The 15182-nt window shown below is 63.2% G+C and overlaps 3 protein-coding genes across 3 annotated transcripts; 1 reads left to right on the top strand and 2 right to left on the bottom strand.

Moving 5' to 3' along the window:
• Window positions 1–286: 286 nt before the first annotated feature.
• Window positions 287–2216, top strand: MNEG_1469 (hypothetical protein; the record flags this gene model as incomplete). Its single annotated transcript, XM_014050053.1, has 3 exons — window positions 287–364; window positions 505–1179; window positions 1452–2216. The coding sequence occupies 3 exons, from the start codon at window positions 287–289 to the stop codon at window positions 2214–2216; spliced, it is 1518 nt and encodes a 505-aa protein (XP_013905507.1).
• Window positions 2217–4451: 2235 nt separating this feature from the next.
• Window positions 4452–6993, bottom strand: MNEG_1468 (hypothetical protein; the record flags this gene model as incomplete). The annotated part of the gene is made up of 6 exons (XM_014050052.1): window positions 4452–4781; window positions 5152–5328; window positions 5677–5728; window positions 5970–6092; window positions 6452–6658; window positions 6758–6993. 6 exons carry the CDS (start codon window positions 6991–6993, stop codon window positions 4452–4454), a joined length of 1125 nt encoding a protein of 374 aa, XP_013905506.1.
• A 3534-nt stretch (window positions 6994–10527) lies between these two features.
• MNEG_1467 (peptidase S8/S53 subtilisin kexin sedolisin) lies at window positions 10528–13502 on the bottom strand (the record flags this gene model as incomplete). Its single annotated transcript, XM_014050051.1, has 4 exons — window positions 10528–12123; window positions 12330–12392; window positions 12569–13254; window positions 13436–13502. 4 exons carry the CDS (start codon window positions 13500–13502, stop codon window positions 10528–10530), a joined length of 2412 nt encoding a protein of 803 aa, XP_013905505.1.
• Between the last annotated feature and the right edge of the window lie 1680 nt (window positions 13503–15182).

Raw genomic sequence — 15182 nt, 5'->3', positions numbered from 1 at the left:
AGCGCGTGATCATGCATAAAATATAGATTTTAGGCTTAATAATTGGGGGTGCTCAGCTCCTTCGCCGCGAGGTGGGCTGCGTTCTGTCCCCTCATGATCCCCAATCGGCCGATGATGCCGAGTTGGTAAGGTCATGGTCAATCGCTTTTGCATGCATGCTACGACGGTGTATATTAATGATGGAAACAGGAGCAAAGCGTGAAGGTGGACAGCTGCTCCGGGGGTGCGGGCGGCATGGCCCTGGGTGGCCCATGGCACTCCGCCGTCGTTTGTTACTGTGCCACAGATGGGCATCGCTCTGAGCATCCTGAGCGCCCATAAATTGAAGGATGATGTTAAAAAGGGCTGCGTCGACCTAGAACAGGTGCGAGGCTGGGGGAAGGTTCACGCTGACAAGGCTAGTGCAATGCCCTTGGCAGGGGTCCCGCGTGGGGTGCGCCCCTTTCTATGGCAAACGCATTCCCTGAGCCCTCTCTCGAAACCCGTTGCGCCACGGCGGCGCAGCTCGAGCGCGAGTGCGCAAAGCAGCCCCAGCTGCTGCGCACGCGCGGCCTGCTGGCCTTCCACAAGCGCCTGCTGCACGCGGCCGCCAAGGCTGCCAACGAGCCCGCGCTGTGCTGCCTCCTGCGCTGTGCCGAGGACGCCGCGCGCGCCGCCGCCGTCGACGGCGGCGGCGGCGCGCTGCCCAGCAGCGTCCGCGCCGCTGTCGACGCGCGCAACGCGTGCGGTCAGACGCCGCTGATGCTCGCGGCCATCCACCCTGGGGGCGCCACGTGCGTGCGGCTGCTGCTAGGCGCCGGCGCAGACCCCTGGGCAGCGGACTCACGCGGCGGCCGCACGGCGCTGTTCTACGCCGCCTGCGCAGACGCGGCCGACAGCGCCGCCGCGCTGCTAGACGCCACCCAGGGGGCGTTTGCGCCGTGCCCCTCGTCCCCCAACGGCCCCGCGACCCGCTACGTTGACGTGCGCATGCGCGCCGGCTTCACGGCGCTGCACGTTGCGGTGGATGCCGACGCGCGCGGTGCGCTGCGTGAGCTGCTGCGCGCGGCGCCAGCGCTTTGTGTGCGCACGCTTGTTGGCTCGTACGGGTGCATCGCCTGCACGCGCGGCACCTGCCCAATGCACCTGGCTGCGCGGTTGGGGCACACCGAGGCCGCCAAGATGCTGCTTCTGGCTCACGTGAGCGCTGGGGCCAGGCAGGGAGTGAGGGGGCGCGCGCATGTGGCGGCCATGCATGCAGCGCGTCTTGTTGCTGGAGCAGGGGGCGCCTGCCTGTTTGAGGGCTGCCTGTGTCGGCTGTCGTCGTACGGCATGCGGCGCCCCAGCCAGCGTGCCTGCACCACTTATTGGCTGAAATCTCGTTTCCTTCCTACCTTCAACCAAAAATCAAGAGTGCTTGCAGACACACGCACACCCAATACAAGCGCACTGCGCTCTCTCCTTTTGCACAGGTCAGCACCCCAGCCGCGTCCCGCTCCCCTGACCCTCGCGCCCTCCGGGACGGCTTTGGGCACCTGCCCTGCCACCTGGCGGCCCTCAGCGCACACCACGACCTCGCACACCTGCTGCACCCGCGCCTGCCGCTCTCGAGCGCACTGGGCGGCGCCTCCAGCCTGTACTCAAACGGAGCCCCGTCCCTCAAGCTGCTGGCCGCGGCAGCGTTGCGCGGACGGCAGCGAAAGACGCTCGCGGCTGCGCAGGCCGCGCTGGGCCTTGCCAGCGGCGGTGGCGGCGACGCTCCCAACGGCACAGCGGCGGCAGTCGCGTGCTGCAAGGTGGGAGTGGGCGCGGCGGCGGCTGGCGGCCACCGCGTGCGCGCGGCATGCGCGGTCGACGTGGCGGCGTGCGAGGCAGCCTCACCGGACGCAGGCGCCGGTGCGCCACTGCTCGGCAAGGACGTCAGCTTTGTTTTGGGCCCCACCCCGGCGCGCAGCCGCGCTGCTGCGGCGCCGGGCAGCAGCGGGGAGGCGGTGCTGGGGCCGCCCCAACGCGAAGCTGCCCCCACAGACAGGGGTGGCTGCTCTAACGAGCGCGACGGCGAGGACAGTTGCTGCGGCGTCTGCCTGGATGCGCCGCCTGGTATCCGCCTGAAGCCCTGCGGACACGCCATGTGCTCTGCATGCTGCTCCGGCCTGTTCAGTATGCAGCACGCGGAGGTCGTGGCCTGCCCCTTCTGCCGCAGCGTGATTGGGTGCTTCAGCCCTGCATGCTGCTAACGAGGGGGCCTGGGCCTCTTGCACCAGCCCAGTTTATGTGCTGGCGCTTGCGCGTCACCCTGGCCCTGCTGTGGCACTGCATTGCGTCTGGCTGCCCGCAGCAGGCTGAGAGCGCGCCCTGTGGGCTTGGGTGCATGACCCCTTCCGCCGCACCATGCGCCTACTCTCGTCATCAATTGCAGTTTACGGGCTCGGCTTTCCACAAGCGTTTTGAGGGCGGCTCTGTTGCAGCACAAGCTCATAGCGCGAGGCGCGCCCTGCTCATGGTGTCAGGCCACGCCGTCCACTCCAACACCTGGCAAGCACGCCCGGCCCGTTTTCCCCTTCGCCGCCGTCTTTTGTGGCTTTTTGCCTGCCACACTACCGTCCTCCGTACCCAATGCATGGCCCACCTAGAGCGCTGCGCCAGTGCCAGGCGGGCCCGCTGAATATAGAACTTCGTCTGAGCGCGCCGTTGACCATCAGTCCTGAACCACATCGGTCAGTCCTGCACAACCAGCACACATCTGACAATTACTGGCCACGTTGCTGCGACACTCGCAGCGCGTCTGCTGTGCGCCTACATTGCTTAATACCTCCATCCCGCACTGCCATAATGTGTCTTGGCAACCGCAAGCCCGCCATGACTGCCTTGTAGTACCCCCTTTGGCCCGCTGCTGGCCGGCTTCATAAGAGCATTTTTTGAGCGATCGCCAATGCCCGGAGGAGGCATCGCCGCAAACAAACCCCTTGTGCCCCTAGTTTAACAGTTGTCACGTGTGACGAGCGCGCCGCCCCATTGCGCAGAGCATGCAACGCCACGGCTTGCATCACCTCTGCCTGCACTGCTCGCTTGCACCCTGCACCTCTCAACGCCTTCTCCGCCAGCGCAAGCTGCTGCGGGTCACGGCTGCTGTGTGTGCCGCAAGACTAGCTAGCCTCGCTGCAGGCTGCCAAATGGCTCCCGTTTTGCCACACCCACGTTTCTGCAGCTGCCACATCGCTGCTGAGTCGCCAGGTTTCCACGCCCACCCCGCCATGAGGCGCCATCGTTCTCATTTATTTCGCTTGCAGATTTGCTTGCGCTCAACTCTGCGAGTGCGTGCGCAATGCTTTTTCTCAGTTCTGCACGGCCTCCCCGTGCCCCTCTGTCTTTGCAGCCAGCGCCTGCGTTTCTAGCCACTGTGATCTCAGCTCAAGCTGCCGTCTGTGATGCTTAATAACCCTCACCCCTGATGCAGGCGCACGACACCTTTCGCACATCGTGTATCGGCTTGTAACGATTTGATGCTTCCTCCCTGTCGTTGCTGCGCAGCGGCGCAGAGCTGGCAACAGGCAGCAAGCCACAAGTCTTGGCAGCAATATTCATGCTGCTGTTCTTCGGCAGCATGCCAGGGTGCATCACGGTACAGCATGGGCGGCCAGTGCACATGGGCGAACACACGTCCATGTTTCCCACTCTGTGAACATAACTGAAGTTAGCAATCAGCCGGGCCCCCCACCCCGTTACACCCGCCGTCACACCCGAAATCACTCCGCATCAACACCACAACTCTGTCCATGTGACCCGACATACACCTGTATCTGCGGATCTCCAGCCGCTGATTACACTAGTCGCGGCAGCAGTTGAGCGTCTCCCAAAACTTGCAGCAGTGAAGCCGTCAGCCGGCATGAACGGGCCCGGTTATTGTGGCAGGGGCAGGGCGTTTGGGGCAGTTTCAAGGGGATGGCTGCTGACAGCAGAGAGAGCATAGGCCAGGTGAGGGCTCACAAGAAGCATACAATGCTGGTGCAGGCAGGACAAGGTTGACCGCAAGGTGGCACGCCAACATGCAGCGCAGCACACAGCATCATCGATGGCGCATCAAAGCAGTGCCGTGTAAAGGGGCCGTGTCCTAGAGTCTGCAGCTGAGGGTCATCAGGCAACCTGATCACCATTGTTTGTCTGTTTGGACGGGTTGGCGGGCGCTCAACAGCGACACACGCCACCAATTTTGAACCTGCAGCCGGGCGCTGCAAACCTCAAGGGGTGCAGTTGCCCAGCGCTCTCGAAAGCACATGCAGGGAAGGGCACGCAAAGGTGCAGAATCTGCCGTGCTCAGGGCGACGTCACGACAGCAAATTCGAAGGCTGCATCCCTGCAGCATCAGAAGCCAAGAACTTCGCAGACAACATTCATAGGCCAATCTCATGAGAGCGAAACAGCATTCTGAGCCAACGATCTCAGGTTTTTGGCAATAGCAGGGCTGAGCGACCTCAGGCCATCGCGAGCCCCGCGGCGCCGTTGACAGGCGCCACCCCCAACGCGCTCTGCTGCTTGCTGGGCGCGCCATCCGCCTCGCGTCCGCCCACATTGACGACCGCGTCCTCTTGGGGGGCAGCCGCAGCGCCAGCAGCAGCGGCAGGAGCAGCAGGAGCTGCAGCGCACTCAGTGCCAGGCGCCGCGCCGACCTCTGCTGCGGGCGCCTCGGGCGGCGGCCCCGGCTGCTGCGAGGCGGCGCGCTGCCGCGCCGCCTCCTCAACCATCGCCCGCCCGCCCTCCACGGGCCGCGGCTCGGCAGTCCCGCCCAGGGATGGCGGGAGCAGCTGCGGTTGCGGGGTCGGGGCCCAGGGGAGTGGGGCGTGTACGGTCGGCAGCGGGAGGGGTTGCATGAAGCGCCCATTCCTGGCTACTGAGCACCCACAGCAGCTGCACCCACAAGAAAGGCCATCCAAAAGGTGGCTCGCAACCTGCCACAACAGCCCCGCCCCCTCCACCCCAGGCATCAAAGCAAGCAGGGCCACCGCCCAACATCAAGGGCGTCATAGCGGCGCACCCCGCAACCCCCAAATCTCCAAACTTTTGAGAGGGCCATGACGCGGCGCCCGAGGGTGCAGCGGCCCCCCCAAAACACCGCGCAGCGTGGGCGTGAGCACAGGTGCGGGCCTTAAATCCACTGCGCTGCGCGGCGCTCACGTGCAGCCCGATGTCTGCGTCCAGTATGGCGGCCGCCTCCGCCGCGTCGTGCGGCAGGAAGACCACCTTCTGGCGCGTCACGGGGTCGACAAAGGGGTAGACCAGGCGGTACAGCTGGCGCAGGACGGCGCTGGCGTTGTAAAAGTAGAAGACGGCCAGGCGCTCCACGTAGTGGGCCTTGTTTTAGGCAATTTGTGTGTGGGGGAAAAGGGGGAGGGGGCGTAATGGGGTGCATGTGGTGAGGCCGGGTTGCGTGGTGCAGGGCCGGAGCCTGAATGGTACGGGCCAGGTGGGGCAGAGACAGCACGCGCGCGCGCGCCAGCCCGCCTGCAGCGTGCCACCGCTGCACCGCGCGGGTCCATCCCGACGCGTCTGCCCCTGCCCAAAGCTGCCCTGCAGCCGTCCCGCGCCCCGCCTCGGTGGCCACCACTGAAAGCCGTCACAAGCCTCTCAACCCCTCAGCCCGCTGGCGCCTTGAGGCCGGACAGCCAGTGACACCCCTGCGGGCCCCCGCCGCCCGCCCACGTGGATCATCTTGAAGAGCGTCTTGGCGCCGGTGACGTCGAAGTTCTTCCACCTGCGGTGCAGTACGCACAAATCTAAGCGACCAGGGCACTGCCCCCAACAAGTGCACTCCAGTGGCGCCTGCGTAAGGACCCTGGAGCTGCAAGCCCTCCAGCCCACCAATTGCGTGGCGTTGAGCCTGCCCAGCAGCACGCTTCAAGCAGCCGCGCGCTTCGCCCCAGACCCGGCGCCTGCGTCGGAAAGCGAAAGCGCCGGGTGATCTGCCAGCGCGCGGCCGGCACGCCCATGCGCACCCAAAGTCCCCGACGTCGAACAAGAAGATTATGCGGCCCTCAGGGTTGAGCTCGGGGTCGGCCAGCGCGATGGCGTTGTCGGTGCTGTAGCAGAAGAAGCGCTGCACCTCGGACTGGTCCGGGCTGTTGTGGTTTGGGTGTGAGTGTGCGTATGTGTGGCGTGTGTTGTGCGTGCGAGCGAGGGGGTTTGGGCGGATGCGTGTGTGCTTGAGTGGGTCCATGTGTGTGCGCGTGTGTGCGCGTGTGTGTGTATGTGAAACCAGTCAGGGGCTGAGCATGGGGCGGTCTGAAAAATGAGGGGCCAGCGAGGAAGGCGCGTCGAGTTGGGAGGGGCAGGAAGCAGCCCCGGGAGCGCTGCCCGGCGGCCAACGCGAAACATCACTGGGCCCCGCCGCCACGCGCGCCGCCCGCCCCATGTCCCAGCCGCCCCCGGCCCGAAGCCCTCCCCCGCGCCGCCGGCTGCGCCCGCGCGCGCGGCTCACTTGGGCGCGTGGTTGCCGCCGATAAAGACGACCACGCCGCGGCCGCGGCGGTCGAGGCCCTGCAGGAGCACCTTTCTCTGGGCGAGCTCGTTCCTAACCTCGGAATCCGCCACCCGTCCATCCGGCATCGTTTCCGCGCGCCACGCCGCGTGCGCGGCGAGGTCGCGCGCGGCGCGGGCGGGGTCCCAGCCGCGCGCGGCGAGCCACCTGCGGCGGGCGCGAGGGGCGCGGGCGGATGGTCGGCGATGGAGCAGGCACGAGTTGGTGCCATACCGGCGAATCGTATGGCCTGGGGCGAGGACGCACCTCTTCAGCTGCCTGTCTGTGACAGGTTCCTCGCCGCCGACGCGCAGCAGGTTGGAAACTGTGTCGACGCCGCCATGGTGCTGGTCTATCTCTGCGCGGGCACCAGCAAGCAGCGCCTCGAGCGCGGCTTCGTCCGCAGGCGCCCCGCCGTGGCCTTGGTGCAGGTGAGGTGTGTGCGAGGACACGGTGGAGCTAAGGCTGACAAGCGACTCGGAGAGGCTGCTGAGAAGGCCCATCTTGGGTCTAGTTTGCGTCGCCCCTAGAGATTGTCTACAGGGACAGTTGCCAAGCTGAGCCAGTATAGTAGTGGAGGCTCAGAGCAACTTATTGCTCAAGTCGCTGCGAAACAGTAAGCCCGGTGTCTGGTGCCGAGTGACGGAGAGGTGCGCTACAGCACTATCCCTGTGCTATACGTTTACGTGGTTTGCACTCAGCTGTAAAATAAACTATCTTGCGGTTGCAGCGTGTTGCAGTGAATGGCCAGCACCGCTAGCGCGCCAGTATCTTCAGCGCAGGCGGTGTGCAAGAGCCCATGTGCAACGCTGCTTTTGGCTTGTGCCTCACCAAAGTGATGTGCCTACAACCGCGACCAAAGACGCCTTTGCGTGCGTGCGTGTGTGTGTGTGTGTGTGTGTGTCTGTATGAGCGCGCAGAGCAAGGTCTGCTGCGGCCTCAACACAGCTAGCACCCGTCGCTGTGTCGCTGCCATCGGCTATTGTTGTGCCCTTTGCTTGTGTGTGAGCATGAGGGAGGAACCAGGGCGGAGGGCAGAAACGGCCCAAGGAACCGTAACAAGGCGGGCGGCATTGAACCGCCGGCGGCTTGCGAGCGGGATCCAGGTCCAGGATCGCCACGCCTGCGGGGACAGTGCAATGCGAATGCGGGTGATTTGCTCGTCATCTCACATGCGCCATGGTGGGTCAAGTGGGGGCCGCGCAGCCGCCAGGTGAAAGGATCAAGGGTTGGATGAAAAGCTCCACAACAGGCCACCCCATACAAAGCAGTCAGCCACGCAGGATGAAACCAGAAAAGAGGCGTCAGTCGTTGCAGTAGTAGTCAGCAGGTATTCAGATGCAAATTACCCATTTGTTGCGAAAATCGTCATCCGCCTCGCCAAGACCGAACAGCAACAGCAGCCCAACAGCAGGTTTTACAGCTTGCAGGCACCACACCAGCTGTTTCAAAGCATTTTAACGAGCGCACTTCCGCGTTTGCGCACCCTTCGGAGTCGCAATAGCACACTGGCACCACCCTGGCAATCAGGCACATCCATGCCAATGACCTGCGAGAGGGGGGGTCGCATCAGGTGGCACGTGTTGCAGTGAGCACACGGCGGCTGGATCTGGGTCACGCTGCGGTAAGCCTGCAGCGGCCAGGGGCCCTTTTCTAGAACATGCGTTGGTGTCAAGTTAGCGTTTGCGATAAGAAGCACAGCGCGATTGTGGCCTCAGTGTTAAAAAGCTCGTTGTTTGGTTAAAATCCGTCATGCTTGCGCATTCGGCGTTGGATTTCCAAATACTCATCCTTGACCACAATGATTGACACAGCGCACACAGCCAGAGTCACAACCAGGCAGCAGAGCAGGCTGGTGCTGGCCAAGCCAAGAACTGCGCCGGACCCTAGCCGCACGTGTAATCACAGAAAGGCAAGATCAGGAGGCTATGAGCTCACATGTTATTTGCGTGGCGGCGATGCTGGCGGCCATGATCTAGCTCACTGGCTGATTCAATACGCCGCATGCAGCAGGTAAAAAACCATGAAAGTAACGACGTTCAATGTGTCGATGCGGGCCAACGTATTATGATAAGCTTGTGGTATGACGGCCGGTATTGGCCAACCCCTGGCAGGCTGTTGCCTTTGTGGCTGCTGGGCACCCGCGTGAGCATGACGCACGCCAGTGCGTTGGCAGAACATGCCCTGAGCACCTGCAACTGCCGGTAACCGACCCGCCCGCTCAATGCTGGTGATCGGCGCGCTTGTATGGGGTAAGACGGCAGCAGTAAAGTTGCCAGGGCGAAGAGGCCCGCGCTTGCATCCACAGCGCGGCCGTCCAACGGCCGCAGGGAGTCAGGAGCTGCGGTATGCGACTGCCTGGACCGCAACCCTCCGAAGCAAAAGGTGGTGCTCTTTCACCCCCTGTCAACATGCATACCGCACCATACAAGCTACCGTAGCGCACAAAACTGCCACAGCTGCAAGCGTGCATGCAAGTGAATGCACGCGCAACCCAGTGCCGTCTGCCCGCGTCACACGCACGCACGCACACACACACACACACACACACACACACACACACACACACACACACACACACACACACACACACACGTGCGCACACACACACACGCGCGAACACAAACACACCAACACAAACGTTCAGCGGCTGCAGAGCCATGCCTCAATGGCACCTGCGTTGCTTGATGCCCCTGCCCACATTCTGGTGCTGGAGGCCACAGGAATGTGAGGTGGTGCATGTACTGTACGTGTGATGCTTGGGTCGCGCTGACAGCGTGCAGGTCATGAGTACGCGGCAAGACGATTGCGGCAGTGCACCTTCCAAAAGTGCTGGCCAGCTTTATGTGCTGCTGACGAGTGCAGCCAGAACCTCCATCACTTACACCACAACTGCGGCTTCCCTGAGCTCTGATGCAGAGGACCGGCGCTGCCTGCACACATGCCTGCTGGTGGTGCTGGCACACCTCATGTCTGCTTGCACTACTGCAGGCCGCCTCACCTGCGGGCCGCCCCGCCTGCAAGGTCCTGTACAGGGCCACACGTGTCTTTGCTCAACTGCACCCTCACCCCCCCCCCATTGATCAGGTGCGCACAACTTCATGAGATTGTGGCCAGCAGCCCCCGCAATGTCAGGCCGTGCACGTGCATGCATCGCTTTGCCTGCTGCAGGTTGATGCAGCTCGGAGAGGCTCCTCCCAGGCAGCAATATGTACATCATTGCGAGCAGCAGCTGCAGGTGTTGCGGCCGACAAAGTGACTGAAGAGCGGGCCTGATGATGCTGATGATGCAGGCGTGACTGCTTGTGCTGCATTACTTGCTGTGTGAAAGAGTGGGAAGCCAAGGCAACCATCTGAGTGTGCAATTACAAGGTATGGGGCATGCAAAAGACGCCTGTGCGGCGCCTGGCCATGATGCAACGCGCGTCCGTTGACCGCAACAGCAGAATGCACATGACATAGTTGTAACTTTTCAATTTGCGCTCGACAACGCCCTTAATTACGACAATGCGGCGGCCGGCAAGGAGAGTTTCAGGGGTGACGCAGCGTCGGGGGGTGGGAGGGCGAAAAAGCTGCACCGTTGCACCCGGTTGCAGCAAAGAAATCCAGTCCATGGTCCCAGGCATGAGCAGCAGGCCAGGTGGGCAGTAGAGCATCCTACACACAGCTGTGCGACAAGCTGCCAGCCAGGCAGCAATGCGGGACAACACAGTGCTGTATGAACAACTTGCGGCACCTCGCAACCCAAAGGGGGCGTTGATGGCGGGGCCGCTATGGTGCCCCCAAGGGTCTCACCAGGGTGTCGTCGCCAGGACACCGCGCTTCGCAGACTTTGCAGACGAGCGTCTGCATCATCATGTTCAAAGTGAGAGCCAACGAGGGGCCCAAGGAATCCATGCTCGTTTCACTCAGAAGAAATGGGGGCAGGGATGGATGAGCAGCTGGGCTGCCAGAGGCGTGCTGGTGGACAAGTGCTCTGTGCAGTTTTTTGGTGAATCACAAAGCGATGAGAAATGTAGGCTCAGGCGGTCAGGCGGTCAGGGTGTCGTCTGGGTGCCAATGGTGACGCCCTGAGCGACGTTGCCCGCGTTGTCCACAGCGCACAACCGGAATGAATACGGAGTGCCGGCCTGGAGGCTCGAAAAAGAGACGCTTTGCAGCTGCACAGCAGCAGGGGCGGTGGGGGCGGCGACGGTGGTGGCGAGGCCGCCGCTCTGGGCCTTCTTAAGGATGGGGCCGGTGCAGCGCGCGGGTGCTGTGCCGCCCTGGCGGCCGACCACCACATATGACGCGACGCCGGACACATCATCAGTGGCGGCTTGCAGGAAGTCGATGACAACGCCAAAGCTACTGGGGGTGGCCTTGAGCGCCATGGCGGAGGGGAGCATGGAGGGCGCCACGTTGTCAAAAGTGATGGTGCTCGCGGCAGCAGGGAGGGAGGCGCCGAAGGTGTCCCAGAAGAAAACGCGGATGGTGCGGGCGCCCTGCGGCCAGATGCCAATGTTGAACTTTTTCACGGCGGCAAAGCCAGACCAGCCAGTGCAGCTTGAGGCGTCTGTGGCCGTCTGGCTGATGCACATCCGCGTTTTAGGCGTGGCTCCCAGGGCGATAATCTGGAGGGGCACGGTGCGCGCGTTGGTGTAGGCTGCGCCGCCGTTGACGATGAGTGAGCTGGAGCCAACAAAGGTCTGCAGGGTGATGGTGGCTGTGGCAGGGGTGGCCATGGTGTTGCCTGCTTTGTCCTTGAGAGTCACAAAAACCGCGCGCAAGCCGTCAGCGCCGCTAGCCAACTGCCAAGCCTTGGTCGTGGCGAAGGCCTCAAAGGCGGTGCAGGCTGCGGCGGTGTTGCTGATGCACATGGAAGCCACGCCGCTGGCGTCATTGCCGCTGATGGCCAGGGTCACGTCCAGTGAGGAGGTGGTGGCAGCGCCGCCATTGATGGTGACAGAGCCGGTGGGAGGTGTGGTGTCGGTGTTAGCGCCCACGCCACCGCCGCCGCTGGACAGGGCGGTAACGGCCGCGGCCAAGTCAATGCGTGCCGTGCTGACACCATTAAACGCGTCGGTGACGAGCTTGCCGGTGGACTGCAGCACGGCTAACATCTGGGCGACGGAGGCGGTGGGCACCGCGGCCTTGAGCACTGCAACGGCGCCGGACACGTGGGGCGTGGCCTGGCTGGTGCCGGCCATGGACCAGCCGCCGGCGTTGATGATGGCGCCGGGCGCCAGCAGCGTGAGGTAGGCGGCGCTGTTGCTGAAGCAGGCGACCTGGTCGGCGGCGGTGGAGGCGTCTGTGCAGACGCTCCAGGTGCGCGCGTTGACGTTGCTGTCGTAGACAGCCCCCACAGACACCGCGGACGGCGCGCAGGCCGGGCTGGCGATGGCGCCCTTCTTGCCGTCGTTGCCTGAAGCGACGGCGGGCACGATGCCGGCGCGGCGCGCAGTGGCGAAGGCGGACTCGTAGGCGCTGGTGGTGCAAGGGGTGGCGGAAAAGGTCGAGGACCCGAGGGAGAGGTTGATGGCGCAGACGTTGTACGTGCCGTTGTTCTTGACCTTGACGGCCCAGTCTATGGCGGCCAGGATGTCGCTGTCCCAAGCGTAGATGTTGCCGGCCGCATCACTCTCAAATACATCCTGTAGTTGGCGGTGCAGGTTGGATAGGGTACCAAGGGTTGGTCAGAGAGGGGGAGGCGTGCAGAGCAGTCGGCCGCGCACACAGCCAATGCTCATGGCGCTTCCACGCGTTCCGGTCACTGATTTGACCTGTGACAACAGCTATACATGGACTCTCTGTCGCTTTTTGCAGAAGATTATGAGGCAATTGCGCCTCAGCCGCTCACCAACGCCAGGACCTTGGCCCCAGGGGCGACGCGAGCCACGATGGCAGCCACATTGGTGCCATGCTGCGAGGGTGGGGGTCAGGACGGTGGGTTTGTTGAAGGAGTTGATAGCCGGAAAGGCATGTTAATAATTACACCTCTGGGGTAGAAAGTTGGGGCGGTGTGCGAGACAGGGTTCAGTCACCGCGTGCCCCAATCTGAAGGTCCGCGGCCGGAACCTGCGCGGAATGGATGCTCACCCCGTCACTGTCCAGCTGGCCGTCATCTACTTTGGTGAAGTCCCTGGCGTAGGCCACGCGGCACGGCTCAGGCGCGCCGGCGGTGGCGCAGGAGCCCAGGTCGGGGTGGGTGTAGTCGGCGCCGGTGTCGAGGACGGCCACATAGCAGCCGGCGCCCTTGCTGCCCGCGGCGACGGCGGCTGGCTGGTCGACAAGGGGCAGACTCTGCACCAAGGCACGGCTGTTGGGGCGGTTGGGCTCCACGCTCGCCACTGAGGGGTCGGCGCGCAGGGTCGCCAGGGCGGCGGCGCTGGGCAGCGCCACCACCGACACGGGCAGGTTTTGGAAGTCGCGCACAACGCTGGCGCCCTGCGCTGCCAGGGCGCCGCCCGGTGACATCACGCGCGCCTTGACGGTGCGCTGCACGCGCAGCAGTGCGGCGTCTGCGGGCGAGGAGGCGCCCGCGGCGGCGATGGTGGCGGCGGTCGCTGAGGCAGCAAGGGGGTTTGCGGCCTCAGCAGCCACGTCGTCTGCACTGACGCGGTAGGTGACGATCCACTGGGCCGCCTGGCCAGAGGCCATAGCCGCCAGGGCGGCAGCCTCGGGTTCCGCAGCAGCCACACGGGCGGCAGCCGCTGGAGCGGCCAGGGGCGTGGCTGCAGCAGGGGGGGCCGCGACGCTCCCGTCTTCGCTGACAACCCATCCGCCTGTGGTTTGGAAGGGTACACCGCGGCGAACTCAGTCTGTGGTTCAAATGTTTATAATGTGCTCATCACATCCATGATGGAAAGTGGCGGGAATCGCTCGCTGCCTCATCGCTGCCCAATGCGCATGCCGCTTATGATATCAGTTGGAGGCGTGCAGCATCCGAAGGTGGCTGAGGCTCACCGAGAGCGGGGCGAGCGGCGGCGGCGAGCAGCAGCAGCAAAACAACCAATGCGTTCTGCTGCTGCATGATCACAATTTTCAATGAGTTTTCCGCTGGTTCACTGGACCCAAGCCAGCGGGACTGATCTGATGCTGTTGAGAGTTGGCTGGCCCCAAACCGTCAGTGTCGCATAACAAACATTTAAGAGATAAGAGATGATGGTGGACGGAACCAAAACAATGCCCTGCTCCTCTGTGGCTGCAACAGTTAAATTCACGGGCGTTGGCCGGTTCGCAGCATGGTTCCCGACGTGACGTGCCGCTCAAAGGGCCTTTGTCGACGGTTTCATGACCACAATCAAAGATAGGTCTTGAGAAGTCGCGTTGATTGACGTGGCCGCCCGCAGCCAACGGCAACTGCGTGACCCCTGGCAGGGAGCTCACGCTTGGCTTCTGAGGCAACACCCCGCGCCTCCCGTGCCTGCGGTTCCGCCCTCCTTATCACCAAAAGATGTGGTTATACTGTTTCGTCACTTAATCATTGTGGAAGTGAACAGCCATGGTGCCACAGCACTGGATGCGCCTCTCTGCAAGGTGGCCGGAGCGGCCGGCGGCCACGTCACCGGGAGCACTACTCATCGGGTTTGGGTGGGCCGCGCCAACACGGCATTTTCCCCAGGGGTGCTTCTCATGCCATAGAATGTGCTGTTGTTACCCAAATTTGAGGAGCGTGCAATGGGAAGGAGGCGCCAGAGGTGGTTTCCCACAGCAGGGGACTGGCGTCTGCGAGGTCGGATCCAGCCACATCACCTGCGCCCAACACCTTGGGTCTCAGGACGTTTGAGCATTGATTGAAGCCTGTGCGTGCGCCTCAACAGCGCTTAGGATCTGCTCACCTCACAAGCGCTGCCCCACTTTGCCTCGGTGGGGGGCGGGGCGCGCCACATTCCAGGCAAACTGCCGTGCCGCCGTGGCACGGTGGCTGGCGCACTGAGCTTTGTTGCTGCTTCGACTCCTGCCCGTGCCTCCTAAAATTCACACTTGCTAAAGGGATTTTGAAAGACTCTGTGAGTGGCCCCCTTGTTGCGTTGCATGACGTCCGCGGTCAGCCAGCGTTGGTCGCCACCCAACTGTTGGCACAGCCACGCAACAGCAAACTCACCACCAGCTTTGTGCATCTATGTACCTCAGGATGGTCAGGCATGCACCGACCTCAGTCCTCGCCATATGAGCATCGGCGATACTCAAGCCAATCGGTGCGCGTGCACTCGACGCGACCGCCGCTTGCGTGAGTCACTCTGTGAGTGTGATGATCGGATTAGTAGCATTCCCGCCGAAGCGCCCGGCAGCCAGCTCAACTTCACCTGCGCGACTGCGCACGCGTATCATTTAACCTTGTCGGTGCGCTGAACAGTTTTTAACGCCGATTCAACCCTGAACACAAGTAAACGCAGGTAGGGACATGCAAGTGGGCAAGCCAAGCTGGGTCAACGCTGTGTCCGTGTGCGTGGTTGCTGCCGACATGGGTGCCCATGCAGAAGCATGAGCATACAGGTCAAGCAGGCAGGCATGTCACACACAAACTGGTGTGCGGCCATAAGTCACTGTCAGACTGTCGGTGTGTGACGCACATGACGTGCCCATGGAAGCACGGACGCATCCAAGCTGAGTGACTCGGGGGTCGACGCGAAACGAGCTCGCTGCCAAAGGCAGCTTGAATAGGTTTTATGACAGGGTGTACGTTAATGCTTGGCAGTCATACAGGCGG

Source organism: Monoraphidium neglectum, assembly GCF_000611645.1.
Source record: "Monoraphidium neglectum strain SAG 48.87 unplaced genomic scaffold scaffold00147, whole genome shotgun sequence".
Classification (NCBI taxonomy): Eukaryota; Viridiplantae; Chlorophyta; class Chlorophyceae; order Sphaeropleales; family Selenastraceae; genus Monoraphidium; species Monoraphidium neglectum.
The sequence above is the reverse complement of the archived record's forward strand: the minus strand, read 5'-3'. Positions and strand labels throughout refer to the sequence as shown.